Source organism: Mus caroli, unplaced genomic scaffold (genome assembly GCF_978045245.1).
Source record: "Mus caroli unplaced genomic scaffold, Mus_caroli_1 scaffold_2, whole genome shotgun sequence".
Taxonomy (NCBI): domain Eukaryota; kingdom Metazoa; phylum Chordata; class Mammalia; order Rodentia; family Muridae; genus Mus; species Mus caroli.
The window spans coordinates 149574739-149597223 of NW_028227257.1; the positions used below are offsets into that span (position 1 = coordinate 149574739).

At 51.2% G+C, this 22485-nt stretch overlaps 1 protein-coding gene across 1 annotated transcript in view; it reads right to left on the reverse strand.

Annotated features, from left to right (window-relative positions):
- Hmcn2 (hemicentin 2) overlaps nucleotides 1-22485 on the reverse strand; it is a 146942-nt gene that overhangs the window by 107496 nt on the left and 16961 nt on the right. Inside the window, exons 2-11 of the mRNA XM_021181028.2 lie at nucleotides 20009-20079; nucleotides 18378-18536; nucleotides 17297-17419; nucleotides 10617-10788; nucleotides 9827-9933; nucleotides 9356-9476; nucleotides 7235-7498; nucleotides 3758-3902; nucleotides 3238-3359; nucleotides 281-553 (exon numbers count right to left, since the gene is read on the reverse strand). Of these exons, the coding sequence (XP_021036687.1) occupies nucleotides 281-553; nucleotides 3238-3359; nucleotides 3758-3902; nucleotides 7235-7498; nucleotides 9356-9476; nucleotides 9827-9933; nucleotides 10617-10788; nucleotides 17297-17419; nucleotides 18378-18536; nucleotides 20009-20079 (1557 nt within the window). The remainder of the gene's footprint in view (nucleotides 1-280; nucleotides 554-3237; nucleotides 3360-3757; nucleotides 3903-7234; nucleotides 7499-9355; nucleotides 9477-9826; nucleotides 9934-10616; nucleotides 10789-17296; nucleotides 17420-18377; nucleotides 18537-20008; nucleotides 20080-22485) is intronic.

Sequence of the window (22485 nt, forward strand, 5' to 3'; positions counted from 1 at the left end):
GAAGCCACACCCAGTCCAGAAACTCCTACACGGTTGGACTTCTCTCTACCATCATCCAACCAGTGCCCCCTCATCTGCGTCAGGCACATCAGATCTCTGAGCTCTCATACTGCCCCAGCCCTAGTATGAAGAACCTCCAATAAGTGATCATCACTTAGCTAGGAGACAGAGCCTCCATCTCTAAAGGTTCCAAGGTTGAATGGAGGGAACGGCTTATGGTGCCCCCAGTGAACACTGGGTGGGATGTTGTGCTAGGGAACAGCAAGAGTGGGAGTCTCACCTCGCACCAGAAGCCAGGTAGTTGCCCTCGTGACCCCATTTGGGTTGCTGGCCACACACTGGTACTGCCCACCATCAGTGGGAATGATGCTGCGGACTTCCAGAGACAGGTCACTCAGCTGGGAGATCCGACCTGTTGTGGCTGGTAAGGCTCGCCAGTCCCGGACCCAGGTCAAGTTGTAAGGAGTTTCACCTAGGACTTGGCATGACAGGATGGCAGTCTCCCCTGGGGACACGGTCACATTGGGGCCAGGGACCAGCTGTGGTGGAGGGTCTGCAGGGACAGTTGTGTAGAAGGGATTGAGGAGCTGGGGTGGGAACAGCTGTCCCCTGTGACCGGGGGACACGTCAGCCAGCAGAGCACTCAGTCTGCATGTGTTCTCCATTCGGAGATGCCTGCCCCCCTGGGGAGATTGCGTGCCCCCCATTACATTCTCCCTAGGGTGCTCTCCACAGCATGGATGTGTTCCCAAGTCACAGCTGATGCACGTTCAACAAGACCGATTCAGATCTTCACACACTCCCAGCCAAACGTCTCAGCCAGGAGAGGGAGAAACTTGCTGGAAACATCTCTGTCCTACAACAGGGTGACCTTCAGCAAGCAGCCCGAGACAGACCCAAGGCCACAAAGGAGATATTGCTAAGTCTACTCTTCCAGGAAGACAAGCCATCAAACCGACAAGATCAAAGAGCACTTGGCAGAAGAGCAGCGCCAGCAGGCCACGTGTGCCTGCAAGAGATGCAAACATCTCAGTGTGCAAGGAGCACTGCTCCATGAGGTCCATGCTGTGGAAGCAGAGTCAGGATTGCTGTGCATTTAAGACCAGCCTGGGTCACACTGCCAGTTCAGTATAGCTACCTAGTGAGACTCTCTCAAATACAAAAAAGAAAGAAAAACACAATGCTGTTGAAAGTGCTTGGAAGTGACATTTGGGGACAAACGGAGAAACTGGACTGTAGATAAAATGAAGCAGTAATGAATATTCATACTTTGTGGTGTGTGTGTGTGTGTGTGTGTGTGTGTGTGTGTGTGTGTCTAGACATTGAGACTAGGTCTCCCTTTGTAACCCTGATGGACCTGGAAGTCATCATAACCCAGGCTGACCTCAAATTTGCAACAACCCTAATACCTCAGTTTCCTGGTGCTTGAATTACAGGTGCAGCCATTAATTAGGGGACCTCAGTTTTGCAGGGTGATCCCCTGTTTTCAGGGATCTGTATTGAAATGTCAAGGTAGTTATAACTTAGTTTAATGTAGTTCAGCAGCACTGAGAAAAGGCCAGGATGTATAGATACCAGCACACGGCAGGCCAGTTTTTGATCCCACCCCCTTCCTGCTCATCATTTATAAAAATGACTCTCCCTGTGCTGAGGGGCACAGGCTGACTTGCTGGCAGATGGTGAAATCAGGTTGCTGAAATCACCTGTAGTCTCACTCCACACACAAAAAAGAAGTTCCTCTGGGGGACTAGGGAGATGGTGCCATAGATAAAATGTACAAGCATTAGGATCCAGGGTTAGATTCCAGTCATTCACATAAAATCCAGGTGTGGCCGCCCACATCTGTAACCCCAGCTCTAGGTGGTGGGGATGGGGGGCATCCCTGGGGCTTGCCCCCTCCACTCCTCAGTCTAGTTAAAATTAGAGAGCATTCCTAGGTTCCAGGAGAGATCCCGTGTCAAAAACAAAATAGAGGGAACACCTGCTGCCAAACTCTGGCCCCTGTAAGAAAGCTCACAGGAAAGTGGCCCTGCACACACATGCACAGACCACAGACAGGAAAGTGGCCCTGCACACACATGCACAGACCACAGACAGGAAAATGGCCCTGCACACACATGCACAGACCACAGACAGGAAAGTGGCCCTGCACACACATGCACAGACCACAGACAGGAAAGTGGCCCTGCACACACATGCACAGACCACAGACAGGAAAATGGCCCTGCACACACATGCACAGACCACAGACAGGAAAATGGCCCTGCACACACATGCACAGACCACAGACAGGAAAATGGCCCTGCACACACATGCACAGACCACAGACAGGAAAATGGCCCTGCACACACATGCACAGACCACAGACAGGAAAATGGCCCTGCACACACATGCACAGACCACAGACAGGAAAATGGCCCTGCACACACATGCACAGACCACAGACAGGAAAATGGCCCTGCACACACATGCACAGACCACAGACAGGAAAATGGCCCTGCACACACATGCACAGACCACAGACAGGAAAGTGGCCCTGCACACACATGCACAGACCACAGACAGGAAAATGGCCCTGCACACACATGCACAGACCACAGACAGGAAAATGGCCCTGCACACACATGCACAGACCACAGACAGGAAAATGGCCCTGCACACACATGCACAGACCACAGACAGGAAAGTGACCCTGCACACACATGCACAGACCACAGACAGGAAAGTGGCCCTGCACACACATGCACAGACCACAGACAGGAAAGTGGCCCTGCACACAGATGCACAGACCACAGCAGAAGGAGCCCATCTACATGCTACGTTTATGGGATTGCAGGTGGCTTTGATGTCCTGTTTTATGCTTTCCCATCTTTCTGCCAGGGGTCTGTGCAACGTTTTATAAATGGATGCGAGGTCACTACATTGCATTTCTTTTCTTCTCCACAAGACTATTTGGGTCTTTAACTTTAAAGACCACATCTAATCTCACTCTGAGACTGCCTGTGGCATCTCCAGTCTTCTAGAGCTCAGGGGTGGCATCGTGGCAGGGTTATAGTAACCCTACAAGGACATCTGGCACGAGACCAATATTGAACAGTGTAGCTATGTTCTGAGTGAGAGACTGTCCCCAGGTGACAGCAGGCTAGTACTCTGCTCTAAGGATAGAGAGTGGCTTCAAAGAACCCTCAAGGGGAGGGGAGGAACACAGTGGACACACAGAGAGAGAAGGAGATCGACCTGTGATGACAATCTGGGCGCTGGCTCTTCCTGACCCAGCTCTGCTGACGGCTATGCACTGGTACGTGCCTTCCTCAGCCTTGGAGGCCCTCGGGATCTCCCAGCTGCTGTTTCCCGACTCTCTGCAAAAGCAGCAGACAGTGTGATCACTCTGACCCCAGCCAGGGTTTCCCAGTCTCAAGGGCCTCAGCCCCCCAAGTCCTTACCAAGGGTAACCCCAATTCCTCACTGAGGCTCGGTTAAAAGAGCCAGGCAAATCTCACAGCATGCTGTGTAAGCTGAGTCCATGCCTTGACCTCTCTGAATTCTAGACTCCCACCCTAAGGGAAGGGTCTAGGAGGTCCCTCCACTCCTGACCCCTACTACTGGGCTCATTCATAACTAGGATACCCACTCTTCCCATCCCCAACCAGGCTGATCAGGATGACAATTAAACTGACCCCAAGCCTCTCCTGTTGCCCACTCTTTGAGATCTGTCCAGGGCATTAGAGCCAAAGACAATTGCTGCCCAACTACTCACTGAAAGTACCGCTCCTCGCCCAGCCTCTCTCCATCTCTCTGCAGCTGTAGCTGGAAGGGGAGGGTGCTATACACAGAGCAGGACACCAGCAGGGGCTGCTGTAGGTAACCGTGGATCTTAGGAGCCATGCTGACCAGCGGCATACCTGCAGGTGAGCACAGGGTTTAGTCTTCTTCCCTACCATGCCGAAGCCTGGCCATGGTACCTCAGTCACACAGGGGGCCCTTAGGAAGAAGCAAGAGCCAGAGGCCAGCCTTAAGGCAATGTGTGGTCACATTCAATGGTCACCCAAGACAGACCACTTACCTTTCTGAACCTCAGTTTTTACTTCTGCAAAATAGGGGTGATCCCTCCAAAGTTTAGGGAACATCAGAGAAGGGGTAGGAAGAATGCAAGAGCCAGAGGAAGTGGGGAAAATGGTGTGTGATGCTGGCTTCCAGCACAACATGACCATTGCACTCAAGTGTACAAGATCTGCCACAAGCTGGGCCTGTCAACATCCTGTCATAGAATAAAGAAGGGTTCACAAGGTCCCACTCATCTGTGAGGACTTCCAACAGCTAACAGTGGATGAGGAGGAGACATTTTCTTGGGTGTGTAGACATTGGTAAAATGTCCATGCTCACTAGTGTTCTTGTAAGCAACGCCAAGGAAACTTACCAGGTTGCCCAAAAGGGGGCATTAAGCCAAAAGGAAAGTAGTTGAAGGGTGAGCAGTGGAAGTGGGTAAAGGGCAGGAGACATAAATGTCACAATGAAACTCAGTAAGACATAGTACTAATAATTACATGCTAAGAAAGCATTTTTAAATTATCAAGCTAAGGTTAAAAGCTTATAAGACTAGTTAGCTTCAAGGACTCTCCTTGGTGTAATCGGTAAGATGCTGTATAGATGGGCTGATGATGTCCCCGAGCCTCTGGTGTGATTAGGAGCTGGTGACAACCATCAGCGGAGAGTATCCCACAACCTCCCTAAGGCTTCCGAGGAAGCCAGTTAGCAGGCAGACCTGCACTGGCCAGGCCCCATCTGCCTGGGAGCAGCTCTGAGATCTGACCAGATGCTGCCCACTGTGTGGGAGGGCTGTGCAATGGGCTCTTCTTCGTCCAAGAGTGGGACCTAGATCACCCAGGTCACTGCAGGGAACCCTTTCCAGTGGGGGTGGGGGAAGCACAGCTGGAAATGACTACCAATGTGAGACTCACAGCATTCTCCAGATAAGGCAAAAAACTTCGAGGAAACTCACAGCTTGTGACGAGCCCTTCCTGTCTGACACTGCTCATCTCCTTATCCGACCCCTGTCCTGGAAGCAACAGCCTCTTTCCATTTGAGTTGTTTTCAAGAGACCTCTGAGAAAGTCTCCGGCAGGGTCAGCGGCAACCCATGGTGCTGGCAAGCACTCAGTCCATAAGGCTGTCTTCTTTGCATCCCAGCCAGAGGGGACAGAAGCCCAGTAAGATGCTCCAGGGGTGAGACAATGCACCAACTGCCTCAGAGCCCAGGCTGGGGGCTGGGAGAGTGGTAGGTGACATCATGCCCTGGGCTCCCTGCCACATCCCCAGGGAGAGGGGTGTCAGACTTCCAGCCACGTCCTCAGCTGTGTGTGCAGACGCTGCTCGCCCCCACAATCTGGAGCCTCTACTAGCCAGCTTGGTTACCCCTCTTCTGACAGAACAGACCCAGGAACACCAGACCCACCACAAACCTTCAGCCCCAGAGTCAAGCTGCTCTGAGGCAAATCCCAGCCCCCTCAGCTCTTAAAGTAAGGAATGAAGGGAAAAATACCTTGGCCCATCCCTCCCTATCCCCATTGGAGTGTCAATAGAGACCAAAGCCTAGAGCTGCATCCTAAGTCCCTGGTTCCACCTGAGAAGACAAAATGGAAGGAGACAGGTCTCCAGTGATGAAATCTCTCTAGAAAGCTTCCCCTCAGGCTGTAACAGCATGACAGAGAGGTTCAGGGATAGCAGCATGGTATAGCAGCCAAGATGCCCAGGGACCAGGAGGCAGGATGAAACAGAAAAGAGGAAGGAGAAATGGGGGAGGGAGAAAGAAGAGGGGGAAAGGGAGGGGTCTCAGCCATGTCTTCAAGGAGTGTTCTTGTGTGGGCACTGTGGGTAGCCTCAAAGCCAGCCCTCCCTCCTGCCTTTCACACACCCTTATTAGAAAGGGATAGAGTAACTGCCCCACCAAAAAGTGTGGAACACCTATGAGACTTTCTTCTGTGGGCTCCTCAGGTACTTAAGGAGGACAGTGGGCACAGGGAGGGCCACAGAGCCCACAATGTGGTCAGGTGACCCATGAGCCCAGCTTCACCTGCCCGGAGCAGAAGTGGAGGTGGGAAGCCTAAGATTCTACCCTTCCCTAGGAGCTTCCTGGCTTCGGGGCACAGAAACCAGAGCAAGTCATACGGTGGGAGTCAGTATGGTGACATGAAGCATCAGCAGCCTCCGAGCGTGGTCTCGGGCATCCCTTGCAGCTATGTGCACACTGGATTCTGGAGCCTCCAGTAGGTGGGTGAACTTATGTCCTTGTCATGATTCCCAGAACTTTACTGTCAGGGTGTTCAGTGAGGGGTGGTTCCTCTGTCCACCACACAGAACTGATGCAAGTGGGCAATGGGCCAGCATTGGCAAGTGCTGGGTCAACGCTTCCATGCACTATGGCGTGGGCTTAGCTTAGTAAACCTCAAAATTATGAATGAGTGATGGATGAATAGAGAGATGGATGGATGAATGAATGGATGAATGGATGGAGAAATTGTTGGAGAGATAGATGGATGGATGAATAGATGGAGAAATTGATGGAGAGATGGATGGATGAATGGATGGAGGGATGGAGAAATGGATGATGGATGGATGGATGGATGGATGGATGGATGGATGGATGGATGAAGAGATGGGTGAGAGGGTGAAAGGGCAAAATGATAGGTAGCTGGATGAAGTGATGAATAGATAAGGAGTTGGATAATGGGTAGGTAAATCAATGGATAGATGGTGGACTTGTTGGCTATATGTAGCAAATTGGATGAATGGATGGATGGATGCTTGGATAAATACATATGGACAGTTAGATGGATGAGTAGGTAGATGGATGAATGGACAGATAAACAGATATAAGCATATGGATGAGTGAACTGTTGATGATTATATAGATGGGTACCTTGATACATGGATAGGTGGGTGGGAGAATGGGAAGGAGGTGGGAGTATTGCTGTGTGTGTGTGTGTGTGTGTGTGTGTGTGTGTGTGTGTGTGTGTGTGTGTGTGTGTGTGTGTGTGGTGGATGAATGGGCAACCTGGTGTGCAGATGGGCAGGCAGACGAGAGGGTAGATAGATGAATGGCTCTGTTCTACATCTTCAAATTGAAGGTCATGTCTGAAGCATGTCAGGATTTATCATAACACCTAACAGGGAACAGCTGTTCATGGAAGTTTTCCCAAACTAATCTAGCCAGGAAAGGCTTCCAGGAAGACACTCACCTGGGGCCACTGCACTGTAGGAAACTCCAGAGACACGGAGGAGGGGATTCCCCTCGTGGTCTTTGCCCTTCACCTTGAGATAAAAGCGTTCCTTCGGTACGTGGAAGGGTGGCCCAGCCCACAGCTGATGGGTGGACCCATTGGAGAGGAGTTGTGTAGGCAGAGTGAGAAGGGACCTCCCGGAGCTGTGTGAGAGCTCCACAGACTCAAGGTGGCCAGGTGCCTGCAGGCCTGTAGAGTTGATCACCAGGGAGATGGGTATGCCTGCAAAGCAAAGCGGGGGAAGAACTGCTGGGCTCTGGGGCTGCATTTCAGGATTCAGTCTCCTGGACCTTCCTTCACCAGCTCTGCGTCTTCCCTACCTCCCCAGAGTGGGAGCTAAGGCTGGAGGTGGGAAAGGCAGAGGCCTGTGCTGCTGTCCGTGGTCCTGAAGCACCACAGCTTCTCCACCCTTGCCTGCGTTAACTACATCTGCTTCTGCAAACCCAGACCCTAGTGATAGGACTGGGAAAAATCTAATGTCGTCCCCGCAACCCTGTACCCCGCATTTATTTGCCATGGTGTTGGCTGTGATCTGCTCCAAATAGGGACTCTCTCCCGACCCCTCCCACAAGAACTGGACTCAGCTTTCACCATTTCCTTAGTTTGAGAGCCTGGGTCAAGTTTCTCCTCTTTCAGATGGTTGCAATGATTTTTCAAAGAAACACCGAGTCTGCACTTGGCACAGAAGAATCTAAATGTGAGTTCCTGGGAAAGCCAAGCCTGAAAGTATCAGGCTCAGGCCCATGCTGCAGCATTCAGCCAACAGAATGTAGAAGTTCCCTGAGGTCCCATATGGCCAGCTAATGGTATATAGTGGTTGTTTGTCCTGGTCCAGGCATCCAGTGTCCAATTAGCCACAGACTCCCCCAAGCCCTGATGATCCCAGTATGGAAGCTAAGGGCCAAGGACTCTTAAATAGTTCCAGTTTCATCTGGGCATGGTGGTGCACATCTTTGATCCTAACACTGGAGAGGCAGAGGCAGAGGCAAATCTCTGTGAGTTGGAGACTATCTTTCTCTACAAAGCGAGTCCAGGACAGTCAGAGCTACACAAAGAAACCCTGTCTCAAAACCAAACCAGCCAACTAACCAACCAAACAAACAAACATTTCCAGTTTCTTCCTCCTCCCTCTTCTTCACTCTATTGCTCTTTGTTGCAATCCTAGGGATTAAATCAAAGCCGTGCAGACATTTGCAAGCATTCTGTCACTAAGCTATATCCCTAGCTTTTTTTTAACTTCATATGTATCTCTCCCTTCCCCATTGTGGTTACGATGGATTTTTAAAGACTAATCTAGTCTGCATATGGCACGGAAGAGTCTAAAGGATACAGACAGGAATACTGAGGATGCAGGATTATAGCCACATAGGTCTCAACAAGGGAAAGGAGAGAAGAGGGGTTACACAGTCAATCCTAGCGCTGATCAGGAAGAGACGGGCGGACGCCTGGTGCTTGACGGCTAGCTACCTAGCCCACTGGGTGAGGTCCAGGCAGTGAAAGACCTGTCTGATGGCTGGGGGTTGGAGAGATGGCTCAACAGTTAAGAACTCTGGATGCTATTCCAGAGAACCCAGGTTCAATTCCCAGCACCCACATGGTGGTTCACAACTGCCTGTTAACTCCAGTCCCAGAAGAACTGCTGCCCTCATTGGGCTGCTGTGGGTACTGCATTCACATGGTGCACATATATCCAGGCAAAACTCATGCACATAAAATCTTAAAATGAAACAAACAAAAATAATTGGTGGCCAGTGCCTGAAGAATGACCACAGAGGAAATCTTCTGACCTACACACACGCACACGCACACACACACGCACATACACACACTTGAACTTGAACATACATATAGGAAAATAAAGACAGGAGAGACAGTGATTCAGTAATAAAAGGCACAGCATGGAGTCTCCTCAGGACCCCTTGGTGGCTGACAGGATGTTTTGAAGATAAATATCACCACATGGGCTCCTGCTTCCTCTACGCAGAACGTGTTCCACAGTATCAATTGGCTTACACAGCCAGACAGGTCCTCTTTCCACCTCCCAAAGCCATTATCACCCTCAGGCCCAAGGGCAGGTACCTTGCAAAGGCCACTCGATGGTGTGGTTGAGGTCCAGGGAGGGCTGCATGGAGAAGCCAGCTCGGAAGTTGATGTTGCTGATGCCTGATATTCTCACTGAGTGGCGGCCACTGCTGTATACCTAGTGCAGGTCCCCACCCATGTCACCAGAGCATCAGGTGTCAGGGCCCCAGCTTCTGCTCAGATGTCACTGCCCACAGCTGGCAGACTCCCAGACCTGCAGTATATACTCTCTCGCCTTTGTGGGCACATGGACAGTGTATTGAGCAGGCACAGAAGCCAAGCTTACCTGTTCTCATTCTGGTGGTTTCTCTTGCAGTTCACTTCTAACTCCTGCATGCCCTGCCTGTTCCCCTGATTGTCTACCCTTCAGGCCCATACCCTCCTCTGTTCTTGACCCTGCACCCCTGGTATACACACACCACAGCCCACACTTTCCAGGCTCCCCTGCTGAATACCTGGTGTCCCTACCTTGATGGCCCACAGTCCTGGGTGCTCAGGCTTAAAGGCTACGACCTTGGCTGAGTCTGGAATGTTGAGGAGCACATTGAGGCCTTCATCCATCTGCAGGACCCTTCCTGTGAAAGCCCCGGGTACCAATCAGTGCTCTATATTGTCTCATGGTTCCTAGGTTCCCTACCCTGTCTCCAAGAACCCATAGAGCACCTATACCATCCCCAAGTCTCCTTAGGACTTAAGAAGACTGTCGTCATTTTAAGTCCCCCATTGGTCAGTTGCCACCAGCCTTCTTATCTACCTTCAGGGACATCACTTGATGTCACCTCACTCCTTCCTAGTTTCTATATCCTTGAGCATGAACCCCCGTGTCTATCACCTCTTTGTAGAGTGTAGGGGTATGTGCGGTATATCTCTGTGTGGGGGTATGTGTGCGTGTGAGTGTGTGTACACATGTGTGCAGACAGCTTTCCACAGCCAGTTTTTCCCTCTCACCACGTGGGACCCAGGGATGGAACTCAGGTCTTCAGGTTTGGCAGCAAGCACTTGGAGTTCATCGGCTAGCAAGGAGCGCAGGGACCACCTGTCTCCACATTTCCGGTACTGAGGTAAAAGCGTGGCTGCCTTAAACCTCTGATGGGGTTATCACAGGGTGCTGGGTGTTCAGACTCTGTCCTCATGTTTGTGAGGTAGACATTTTACTGACTGAGGCATCTCCTCAGTCCCCTCCTCCCATGACCTCATCTTTTTGTCTCTCTCAGCTCAGTCTTGAAACCAAAGAGGAGGTGAGCCCTGGGGCACATACCCAGTGGGTCCCGGACTTCGATCTCAGGCCCTGGCCCACTCAGTGCAATGGTGACCTCCTTCAGGCTGGGGTCAAAAGGGATTCTCCACGTGTGCTCGCCCTCCTCCTCATGGTCTGCAGATAGCAGATGAACTTTGGAGGCCTGGATTGCTGATTCCACCCACTTTAACACCTGAGGAGAAATGAGAGAAACTGAACTGGCAGGTGTGCCCAGGGTTTGATGTGTCTGGCCACCTGAAGCAGCTCTAACCAGCTTCTATTGTGTGCAGAACCCACACACTCCCCATGGGTTTGGGGGTGGCAGACAATCCATTCGGTCCATGAAGGCCACTGACTCGCCACTGTCCTACACCGGGCCTCATTGGCTCTTCTGCCATCTTGGCTTCCAAACAATGCCTGTATGGGGACGCGAGGTGACTCGGTGCAGAGAGGAGCAGTCACAGGCTTCTGCAGCACAGGCTCCTGCCTCTCCTCTGCCTCTGGCACCTGTGAAGAAGCCCCTGGCACCTGGGAGGTCTGGAGTCTTCCTTCTGTGTGGTCATGGAGCCACAAGCTCCTCACGGGTGCTGATCCTCACAGGTCTATGTGGACCTGTATTCCATCAGATATGCTGAGTTAAAAGTCTGCAGTGTGTGGCTGGGGGCAGTGTCACTGTGTGGACTGCTTACCTAGCATGCAGGAAGCCCTGGGTTTGATCCCTGGCACAGAAAAAAACTTCCCGTACCACACAATTCAAGGAAAAATACTGACTGCGACTCCAGCACTCAGTAGGAATGGTGCTCACAGGCCAGAACATCCCTTGTGAGGACTCAGAGCCGGCTGGAAGAATGCCGGCAGCTAAGTGTGGAAGGAATGATGCAATTAGGAAACCATCGTCTTGCAACTTCTAATGAAATAATAGTTTTGGGCAAGCATCTTCTTTGGATGTTAAAAGCACAGGGTGTAAGATTGATAGGGACGACATATCACCCAGAGCCTGGGTGTTACCCCACAGACACTGAAGTCAGTGTAGGGTGGGGAGATATGGCCTTGCCATACACAGCTGCCTGTCACCACCAGAACCAGTGACACAATGTGTCATCAGCTACAGTAAGACAGCAAGGTGCAGCTTGTCTGTTGCTGTCAAGCATCAGAAAGAAGCCACAACACCAGCCCCGAGACACCACTACACACACACACACACACACACACACACACACACACACACCAGCCACCACCTGCCTAGGCCTTGCAATAAACTCAGGTTAGACAGGAAGTAAAGAGTGAAGACATGTCAGTGACATCAAGGGGCAAAGACTAGACTTTAGAGCATGGGACCCAGCAGGGCCTCTTCAGCTGGTGTCATGACAAGGAGCAGATGGCCCCAGACTTGAGAGGCCCTGATAGACACAACAATCAAGTGGAACAGGCAGCAATAATTAAAACCTGAGCCACACATACTTCTTCAGAAAACATTGTGAGGGGCCGGGGAGGTGGCTCTGTGGATAAAGCGTTTGCCTTGCAAGAGTCAGGCCCAGTGTTCAGACTGCCAGTGCTCAGATAAAAAACTGGGTAGGCACAGCAGTCCACCTGTAAGCCTTGTGCTTGGGAAGTAGAGACAGGGGTCCCTGCACCACGCTGGCTAGCTAGACTAGCCTAACCTGAAATCCCAGGTGCTGCAAGAGACCCTGTATTAACCAACAAAGTGGAGAGAGAACACACCTGATGTCAATTCATATCTCCACAGGCACACAACACACGTGTGCCCTCGTACACACATGCATGTACATACATGCAAAACAAACAAAACCAAAAACAGACAAGTCTCTTTGAGGCCAGTTGGAGGAAATCAAACAAGGGTTTTGTACTAGACCACAGTAAGAGAGTTTATTACTGTTAGGTCATTCTACACTATGAGGGAGAGTGGGACTGGGGTGCCAGTAAGGTTCACTGAGGAGCACACATGAGACCCTGGGTTCTACTCACAGCAGTCCAAATTAAAAATAGTTCATTCTAAATTGTTTATGGAGTAAAGTATCATAACGCAGCAAAGTCCAGGGGGATAAAGAAGGGAAAGGCCCAAGCAAGTGTTGACTTGTTGGTAGCTGTGAGTCTTAAGGCGTGTGGTTTGTCTGACTTTTGAGACAACATCTATGTAGCTCTGGCTGGTCTGGAACTTATTCACAAGACCAGGTTGGCCCTGAACTCACAGAAGTCTGCTTGCCTTTACCTCTAAGTGCCAGAATTAAAGGTGTGTGCCACCATTGTCCCCCGCCTCCAATTCATAATAATTTTAGAAACTAAAAGCCATTTAAAAATGATAATGATGTCATGAGCTTATCATACACCTGAGTATGATATTTGCTTGCCCCTGTCAGTTGGCTGTAAATGGCTTCCTGGGATGCTGTGGGGGTGGGGTGGGGGAGGGGGATCTGTGATTGAGTCGTAATGTCTGCCACTAGAAAAGAGTGGCTTTGTGTGCGACCAACAGGTCACTGTGGTCCTTGCTCATAGTCCTTCTGCTCTGCCTACCTTGTGGCTTTTCACAGAAGGGAGGGGAATTGGAAGGTGTGCCTGAGATTTCAAAAAACGAGCACACTTTACTGAGACTGATTTAGGACAGGTGCTGAGACCTCAGTTACAGCAGGATAAGAATTCAACTTCATTCTCCCATCTTTGCCTGGTCTTCTGAGAAATGTGTCTCTTGAAAAGGCCCCACCTGCCACGGCTGATAGACCAGGACAGGGTTCTTTGTCTCCACGGTAGAGGATGGAAGGAAGACAGTGCCGAGGAAGCAGCGAAGCTAGGGAGACGCTGTCAGATGGAGAAGGAGCAGCTCTGTGCCAACTGTCTATTCCTCAGGTCATTCAGTGGGGACAGAGGACAGTGACCCAGAAAAGAAGCTGCCCCAGGCGACAACCGCCTGGACAAGTGACATCAGCTACTATACTCACGAGCTACTGCAAGCTGTTCTAGATTGTTCTGGTAGAGAGACGATGCCCAGCATTTCAGGCTACCAAACCACAAAGAAGGCTAGGACATGGACAGCACCCTAATGACCCCGGCCCCGGCCGGCATGAGGCAGCCTGCCCTGGGGCTTGGAGGGGAGTGTGATTCTCTTGCTCACAGCAAGTCCAGACCACCTTGTGGGGCCAGGCTTAGGGTCAAGGCCTTCTGGACCTGGCTGTGCCTCCAGGGCTCCAGAGCGGAACTAGGAGCCTTTGGAGCAGAGCGCTTTCATTAAGCAAGCAGTGTTTATTTGGCGACCATGATGGCTTCCAGATGTCCGTGGGGTGGGGCCTGGGAGCCGGCCATGTGCTGGCCTGCGCTCTGGCCGCTGATGGAGAAGGAAGGAAAGAATCTGGCCTTGTTACCCTCCACCAGATGACTGCTGCTGGGCCCTCTGTGGCTGATAAATCATCCGCAGAGACACTCCCAGGATGCCGGACAGCCAGGACAGCCGAGGAAGCTGAGGGAACTAGGAAGAGGAATGGGGTTCACAGCTACAGATGGGGAAACTGAGGGGTAGGTCTGGAGTCACAGAGGGAGCACCCACCCAGTCCCAGGACTCTGCCCCTTACCAGCTGTGCACCCCTGATTCTCTACCCAGCTCTGCTTTGCTGAGAATACTCTTGAGAGTGCACTCTTCAGAGGGCTTCAGTGGAGTGGGAGAGGGGATGGGAGAAACCTCTGCCACCACCCGGAAGATGGGGAGAGTTAAGCTGTGGTCAGCTCTTATCTAGTCTTCCTAGGTACCCAGCACCGTGGTCAGCACCCTTCCTATACACCCTGGCCGTCACCTCAAAGGCAAAGGACCCCAACAGCACAATTGTACCCAAGCGAGAGAGCGGAGAGGTCCCTTGAAGGCCTACAGAACTGTGACCTGTTGCCACCCCCATCTTGCCCCCAACAGCCCATGTCTCAACCTTCCCACTATCCTGCTGGGAAGGGTCCAGGGTGAGACCATCTCAGGACTCTCCTGAGCCTTTAACTAGAGCCTCCTGGTAAGCCTCCTGCCCAACCCCGTTATTGTAGAAAGCAAGTCACCTCTCTTTAAAGGGATTTGCGGAATCTGGGCAATTTGTCGGGTGTACCTGCTGCTGTAGGGCAAGAGATTTGTCCCAACCCCAGAACTGGCTAAGCTGAAGAATAAGTGGTGGGGTAGGGAGCAGTGGACCACACAGCAGGGACTGAGATGCTCAGTGCATCTGAGCATCTGGGAAATTATAGGGTGACTTCCCAGGGAAGATAATGGGGTGTGGTCAGCTCTTCTGTCCCTTCCCATCCCCTAGCACTCTCCTGCATCATCAGCTTTTGTGGCTGAGTGTGGACTGAACCAGGCTTGTGTGCCACCCATGGGTCCTACCCAAAGCTTGATTTTTAAAAATGCCCACCTTGGGTTTGGAACCAGAGCTCAGTAGATAAAAGTGTGTCGTGTGCACCCATGAGAGCCTGAGTTCAGATTCTTGGGACCACATAGAAGCTGGGAGCACGGGGACGTGCCTGTAAGCCAGCGCTGTGTCAGAGGTGGACAGACAGGCAATCCTAGAGCTCACTCATCAGGCAGTCTAGGCCACCTGGTTAGTTTTGGGTTTAGTGAAATACTGTGAGTCAAGAATTCAACTGGAAAGCACCTGGGAAAGATGCCCAGTGCTGACCCCCTGCCTCCACACACACTCACATATGAATGTATATAGCTACACATGCCACACACCCTAGGGCAAACCCAAGGCCACATTGCCTGCCTTCAATATGGTCCCCTTTTAGGGCAGGATGGTCAGAATTCTAAGTTGCCTTGTCAAGGAAAGAGGTTCTTGAATACCCCATATACTCTGAAACAAACTCCAAAGGGGGGTTCCTTCCACCTGTAAGGACAAGTTCATAACCCAGAAAAGCTAAGATCCCCGAGACAGAGGGCCACTGTTCAGACGGACTGCCTCCTCCTAGATGGTGCATGCAGCAGATGCTTAACAAATGCCCACAGTGGCGTGTACACAGTATATCAATCCTGCACTCTGTGGAGGTCAAAGCATGTGCTTGTCATGCCTCCTCAGAGGTCTGAAAGACTTCTCCCAGCTAGAGCCCCACTGGCCTGGCTTCCCTGGGGGATGACCACAGCCTTGGCTGTCCCAGACACTTCCCCGGGCTCCATGAGGGTCTGGGAACATCTAGAAAGAGCCAGATCCAAGGCACAAGGCTCTCTGTGCACAGGAGCCTCCAAGCTACCACACGGAGCAGCTCAACCTGGCTGTCAGCGATCCTGAGACTCCCACAGCAAAATGCCAAAGGGATCGCCTGGGGTGCCCAGAGACAAGGACCCTGGCAAGCTGTCCTCAGCAACTTGCCTTGCCTCTCTGTCTGGAAGGAAACAAGCATCTCCCCTAAAAGTGGGGACGAAACTGTCCCTCCACTCTGAAATGCCTCCCGCCCTTCTGTGGGGCTCCATGCCAGGATAGGCTGACAAGCCAGGAATTAAAGCCTGTTGTGTCACAGAGAAGTATAAACGCCATCTGTCAACAGGGAGCTGAGGCACGCTAATCTAAACACAGCCCCAGAGACCAGTCCTCTCAGCTCATAAATACACGGCTCACAAAATCCATCCTTGAGTCCACTGCCTGCCCTGGAGACACCTTCTTTCCCAGAGCAGCAGGCATGGGAACCCAAAGAGCTCTGTCCCCCAGGCACTTCCTGGCACGAGTTACCCATCTTGGGTGTCTGCTCAGGGTGGCCCAGCCCTGAGGGCTCTCATAGTCTGAGTACTCACATGCCCACAAGATAAAAACTCTGTAAAGCCATGCAGAGAGCTGGGAAGGGTTTGGAAAGAGATTCGACCAAGGCAGGAAGTTGAAGACGACTTCCTGGGAAGGCGTGTATATCAGATGGTCAGGAGCTGGGAGGAGAAGGTCTGAGCAAAGGCCCTGGGGCTGAGAAGCAGGAGAGAGGCTGGCTGGGCTATGCGGAGTGTGCAAGAGGAAACACAGGCAGAGATAAGGGTCTGGGTATGCGGGAGGGGACAGCAGGAGGGACAGAGGGGTAGTGTCCTGGGGTCCACACATAGGTCATTCCAAATAGGCTCAAGAAGGCTGGCATCAGTGTTGTGTGACAGCTGCAGCTCTGCCCAGTGGTTCCACGACTATGCCTTGCCCTCAGCTAATGTGGAGGACTTGCAGCACAGAGATGGGCCTCTGGGTTCTGCTAGAGATGGCGGATAGCCTCTGCATTCCTAGAAGGATGGACACAGTAAAGATGGGCTTTGGGAGGAGACAGGTGTCATTTGGCCAGGGAACAGGATGGGGCACAGATGGCTGGTATGATTTGGGCTTAGTGGATCTGGAAGCTGGACCCCTCCCCTGCTAGCTCCCAGGATCCTGGACCCGCTCTGTGGTCCCTTTGCCCCAGACTCTGTGATAGCGTCTGAAACTACTTCACTGTCACCTTCCAGCAGCAGAACATAGGCAGCACCCCAAGGTGCTCCTCCAAGCCTCAGCCTCTTTACTTTCCGGATGTCTCCCAAGTACTTGCCTGGGGGTTCAGGAGATTTGAAGAGACAATGCAGGACCTGGAGATAAGTACTCAGAACCACTCGGTGACAGCCACCAGGCAAAGCTGCCATGTACATCACCATGCAAGACTCAACTCCCTCACTCACAGGGGCAGCAGACTTGGAAGGAGCACACCGTGGCGACGCCGTGGTGGCTTACCTCTGACACCTGCTGTTTGTCCAGCTGGAACACCTGGCCAGAACTGGTAGAGGCAATCTCCTCGAAGACCAGGTAGCCAGGATGGGTGCGGTCACCACAGTCCCCAGTCAGCACAAAGACCACCTGGAAGATAGGCAAATAGGCGTGTACTTTCTACGGAAACCAGGAGAGGCAGGACCCCAACCATGGGAGACATGGGAATAATGACAGTGTTGTGTGCAGGGAGGTGAGTGGGGAGGATCAGGAGCGATGCAGGGCAGGGGTAGGGGCAGGGCAGGGGCAGGGCAGGGTGCACGGACAGAAACATAGCAGGTGCTTCAAGAGCGGCATGAAATCTACAACAAAGAACAGTACTGAAGTAGACTCCTTTTGGAGTGGCCCCTGGACGCTACCTTGAGATGAACCCTGAAGAACTCTAGAATATTCTAGACATGGAAGCAGCCATGTCATCCCAAACCTTGAGGTTTTCCTCAAGAGCAGACCACCCTTCTCCCTTCTGTAGCCATAAATGCAAAAGCAAGAGGCACTTGAAGACCTGACTCTCTTCTTTTCTCTTTCTCTTCCTCTTCCTCTTCCTCTTCCTCTTCCTCTTCCTCTTCCTCTTCCTCTTTCTTTTCTTTTCTTTCTTTTTTTTTTTTTTTTGGTTTTTCGAGACAGGGTTTCTCTGGATAGCCCTGGCTGTCCTGGAATTCACTCTGTAGATCAGGCTGGCCTCAAACTCAGAAATCCACCTGCCTCTGCCTCCTGGATGCTGGGATTAAAGGCGTGCGCCACCACCGCCTGGCTTCTGACTCTTTTCTAAGCACACAAGGATAAGGGTTCCTGAGCTGCAAGGACCAAGGGCTGAGGATGAGGATGGAGAAGCATTGCATGAAGGGTGGATGGAGTGGGGCTGCACAGGGCAAACCTCACCAGGAAGTGAGGGCTCCTGGGCCCTGAGCTCTTCCTTTGCAGAGGGGTGGCTGGGCTCCACAGCTCCAGGGCTCCAGGAGAGACTCCTGGCCCCACTCTCCAGTGGGGCTTCATGCTCCCTGGCCTGGCTTCCTACATGGCTGCCCACCTCATCCCTAAAGCCTCTCACCTGCGACTGCTTCAGCTGCAGGAGCTGCAGGAGCTCCTTCTTCTTGTGGTAGTCCTTGGCACGGGCATCCGAGAAGACGTAGATGAAGGACCCGGGGTTGGCGACCTCCACGGCAGCCTTGATGGCCCCCACACTCATCTCTGGGCAGTCACCTCCTCCCTGGAGGGTTGAAGTGTGTCAGCTGCTGCCACCCACCTCACCTACAAGGGGGCAGCCTGGACAGTCACCTCAAACCACCTCAGTGTGGATTCACTGGGTCAGGCTGTGGTCCCTATTAGTCCCTCCCAGCATCTGCCCTGTAGTGACTTTAGGCAGGTGTTACTCCTTCTCTCGCTTCCATCAGTGACAATCCCATCTTATAGAAGGTATGAAATACAGGGGCGGAGCCACTGAGATACGAGCAAGCCTTACACATGTGATTGTGCAAATTAAATGTATGGAGTTTGCATATGTACTCACGTGTGTGTGCACACATATGGGGATCCTCATACACATGTATGTGAGTGTGTGTGTGGAGGTCAGAGGTCAATGTTATGAGTCCTCCTCTATCTGCACGTTACTTTTTCAGACACATCTCTCACTGAAGACAAAGCTCGTTAACTGTTAGGCTCACCAGCCAATGGGGCTCTGCCATCCTCCTATCTCTGTCTCCTCAGGGCTGGGATTTCAAGCACGGGCAACCACACCCAGCTTTTTACATATTTGTATGGCAGGCATGCTTTACCAAATGAGCTGTCCCCCAGATCATTACCATGTGACAAGGGAAGGCAGAACAGAAGCCACTGGGGACAGCCTCAAGAAGTCCTGTGATAGCCAAGGCTTAGGGAATAAAGATCAGAGGAGTTGAGCCAGGCAAGGCAAGAAGAAATGCTCTCTGTCACTTGCCCTGGCATCAGACCCTCAAAGAGACACACTCACACCCTCCCTGCCCGGCAGCACCCAGAGCTCTTGTGAGGTGAGAACACACACAGTTGACAAGCCCAGCCTGTTGGAGCAGCCGGCCCCACAACACACCTTTCCTTTTTATATATAATTAATTGATTATTTTATTTATTTACATTTCAAATGTTGTCTCTCTCATCTCCCCTCCACAAACACCCCCATCCCACTCCTCCTTTGCCTCTAAGGAGGTGCTCCCCACCCACTCACCCCCTCCTTCCTCCCCCTACAACTGTCCTTCTTAATTCAGGAAGTCCTTCTGACTTCCTGAGCCCCAGGTGTTCTAGACTCTGCCCCAGGCCCAGTGGGATCCAGCAGAGAAGCAGGCCTCACCTATGGAGTCCCTGCTCTCAGAAGGCTAGTGGCCTCAACTGTCAGAAGGACAGATGCTGGAGCCAGGTGTTTTGTGAGCCACGGATATTTAGGTAGTCAAGGACATGTGACCCAGGCTCAGATCTGGCTTAGGAGTCAGAACTAAGCCCCCACAAATACCTTTAATGGAACAGCATCTCCCCTCACCCATTTATTAAAATAGCACCCAGAATGCACTAGGGCTCTGTGATTTATTTGTTTCATGAACTGGGGAAAGGAACCAGGAGAGGCAGGGCTGGGAGGAAGGAGGGTACCATCTTGGCAAGACCTTTGTCTCTGTCATGGAAGAGGAAGAACAATAAAGATGGTGGGTGGCCCACCTGAACATAGAGTTCTCTCAGCTCTCTCTGAAATACCACTGGGTCCGCCGTGAGGGTCACCGGGCCAATATCTGTGGGAAGAGAGAGATGCAGGTGGGTTTCCCTGAGCAAGAAGGCCAATGGCAAATCCATCTGCCATTCCAACAGTGGTCTCACGCCCTCTCTAAGAAACCTCCCTTCTGCCACACCACCCATTCCTACTCTTCAAGGGAAAGGGCTGCTGGGAAAATAGATGGAACAGGAAAGGGTTGCTCCATTCTGGAACAGCAGCAAGCAGCCAAGAGCAAGCCAAGCAGTAAGCATGCAGTGTCCCAGAAAGTCCATCTACACATCAAAGGGACAGGAAGGAAAAGCTGAGAGTCCCACACTGGATGTGGAGGGGGATGTGAGGCAGGTGGAATTCCAAGTCACTCCACTGCCTCAGAAGAGAACACACGTTTCTGAAAGATCGAGAGCTAACAGTCTGACCTGGCCACTCTGCTCAGAGCTATTTAAGTAAATGAAGTTAAAAAAAAAAAAAAACCTGGTGCCCACAGAGCTTTCTCTCAGGTGTTCATAACAATCGTGTCAAAGTTCTTGAACCCTAGTAACTGCCAGACAGACTCCATCTTGGGTGATTATGGAGTCAAACAGCTAAAAAGCGGCTTATGGATGGTCAGCGAATACCATGTGGATAGTATGCAAAAAGATGATTAGCTTCCTGGGAAGGACACAGTAGGGCAGTGTGAGGCTCCAGTCTTCTGCTCAGGATGGCATGATGTCTAGAATTTTCTATTTAGGGATCTTGGCTATTGGTGGATTGTCGGAAACTGGAGTATGAAACGTGAAGCTGTAGATAATGGGGGACGACTGTGATCAGTTCCCAAACTGAGCAATAAAACAGATGACCCCACCAGGCAGGAGTGCGCATGGCTCTCTCATGAAGGAAACCATGAGAAAGAAGCCAGACTTGGGAGTGCGCACGCCTGCGTGCTCGCCTCCCTTGGTGAGAAGCCAATACAGGACTTCCCTGCACTGGAGCTTGAAAAGGTGGAGGGATCAGCTGAGGGTATAGCAGTGCTCTAAACCCCAAAAGGAGTGTGGCCTTCATAACGTGCCATCTGCCGAAAGCGCACAGCTAAGACTCATGCTTCTGGCATCTGATGATTTGATTTAACAGCCTCAGTGCTCACACTTGGAAGGTGACATTTTGTCCCCTAAGCCATTGTCAAGCCCCTGGTCGTTTCTGTGCCAATAATAGCTCAGGCTATCTAAAATACAGATAGATAGATAGACAGACAGACAGACAGACATATGGAAGATGATAGATAGATAGATAGATAGATAGATAGATAGATAGATAGAAAATAAATTGATAAGCAAATAAAAAGAGAGGTAGACTAGATAGATGATAGATAGACAGATGATAGGTAGATAGAAGATAGATGATAGACAGACAGACAGACAGATAGGAAATAGATTGATAAGCAAATAAAAAGAGAGTAGACTAGATAGATGATAGATAGACAGATGATAAGTAGATAGAAGATAGATAGATGATAGACAGACAGACAGACAGACAGATAGGAAATAGATTGATAAGCAAATAAAAAGAGAGGTAGACTAGACAGATGATAGGTAGATAGAAGATAGATAGATGATAGACAGACAGACAGACAGACAGACAGACAGACAGACAGAAGATATGAATGGATGAATGGATGCATGCATGCATGCATGGATGAATGGAGAGATGGTGGTGGTTGGGTGAATAGGTGATGAGTGACTGCTCTGTCTCGGGTTTGTCTTTTCCATTGTTCTGCATGGCAGAACAAAGATTAGTCACTGCTCAGCCTTCCTCTCTTGTCTTCCTTTCTCTTTGGATGTTTTAGATCATTGGCTTTTAAAAACTGTATTCTCCTTTGGCCTACGCATATTTGTGTGTATGATGTGCGTGCATGTATGAGCATGTTCGTGTGTGTCTGTGTGTCTGTGTGTCTGTGTGTCTGTGTGTCTATGTGTGTGTCTGTGTGTCTGTGTGTGTGTGTGTGTGTTCACATGTATGTACGTATCTAGGCCAGAAGTTGACATCAGGTGGCTTCCTCAATCGCTCTGTATACATGGAGATAGAATTTCCCTGTTGACTCAGAGCTCTCTTACTCAGCCAATCCAGTCAGCTAGCTTGGGGATCCCATCTCTGTCTCCTGTGCACTGGGACTGCAGGTGGACCACCATGCTCTCCCCTGACATTTACCTGGCTGCTTCGGATCTGGACTCCAGCACTCACACTTACAGAACAAGCACTTCTACCTACTGAGTCATCTCCTCGCCTCAGTTCACGTAAAGACTTATTTTTATATATGTGTATGTATGCCTCTGTGTGTGTGTGTGTGTGTGTGTACACGTATGTTTGCCACCTGTTTAAGTGCCTGCAGAAGCCTAACAGGACATCAGATCCCCTAAAACTGGAATTACAGTTATGAGCCCCCATATGGTTT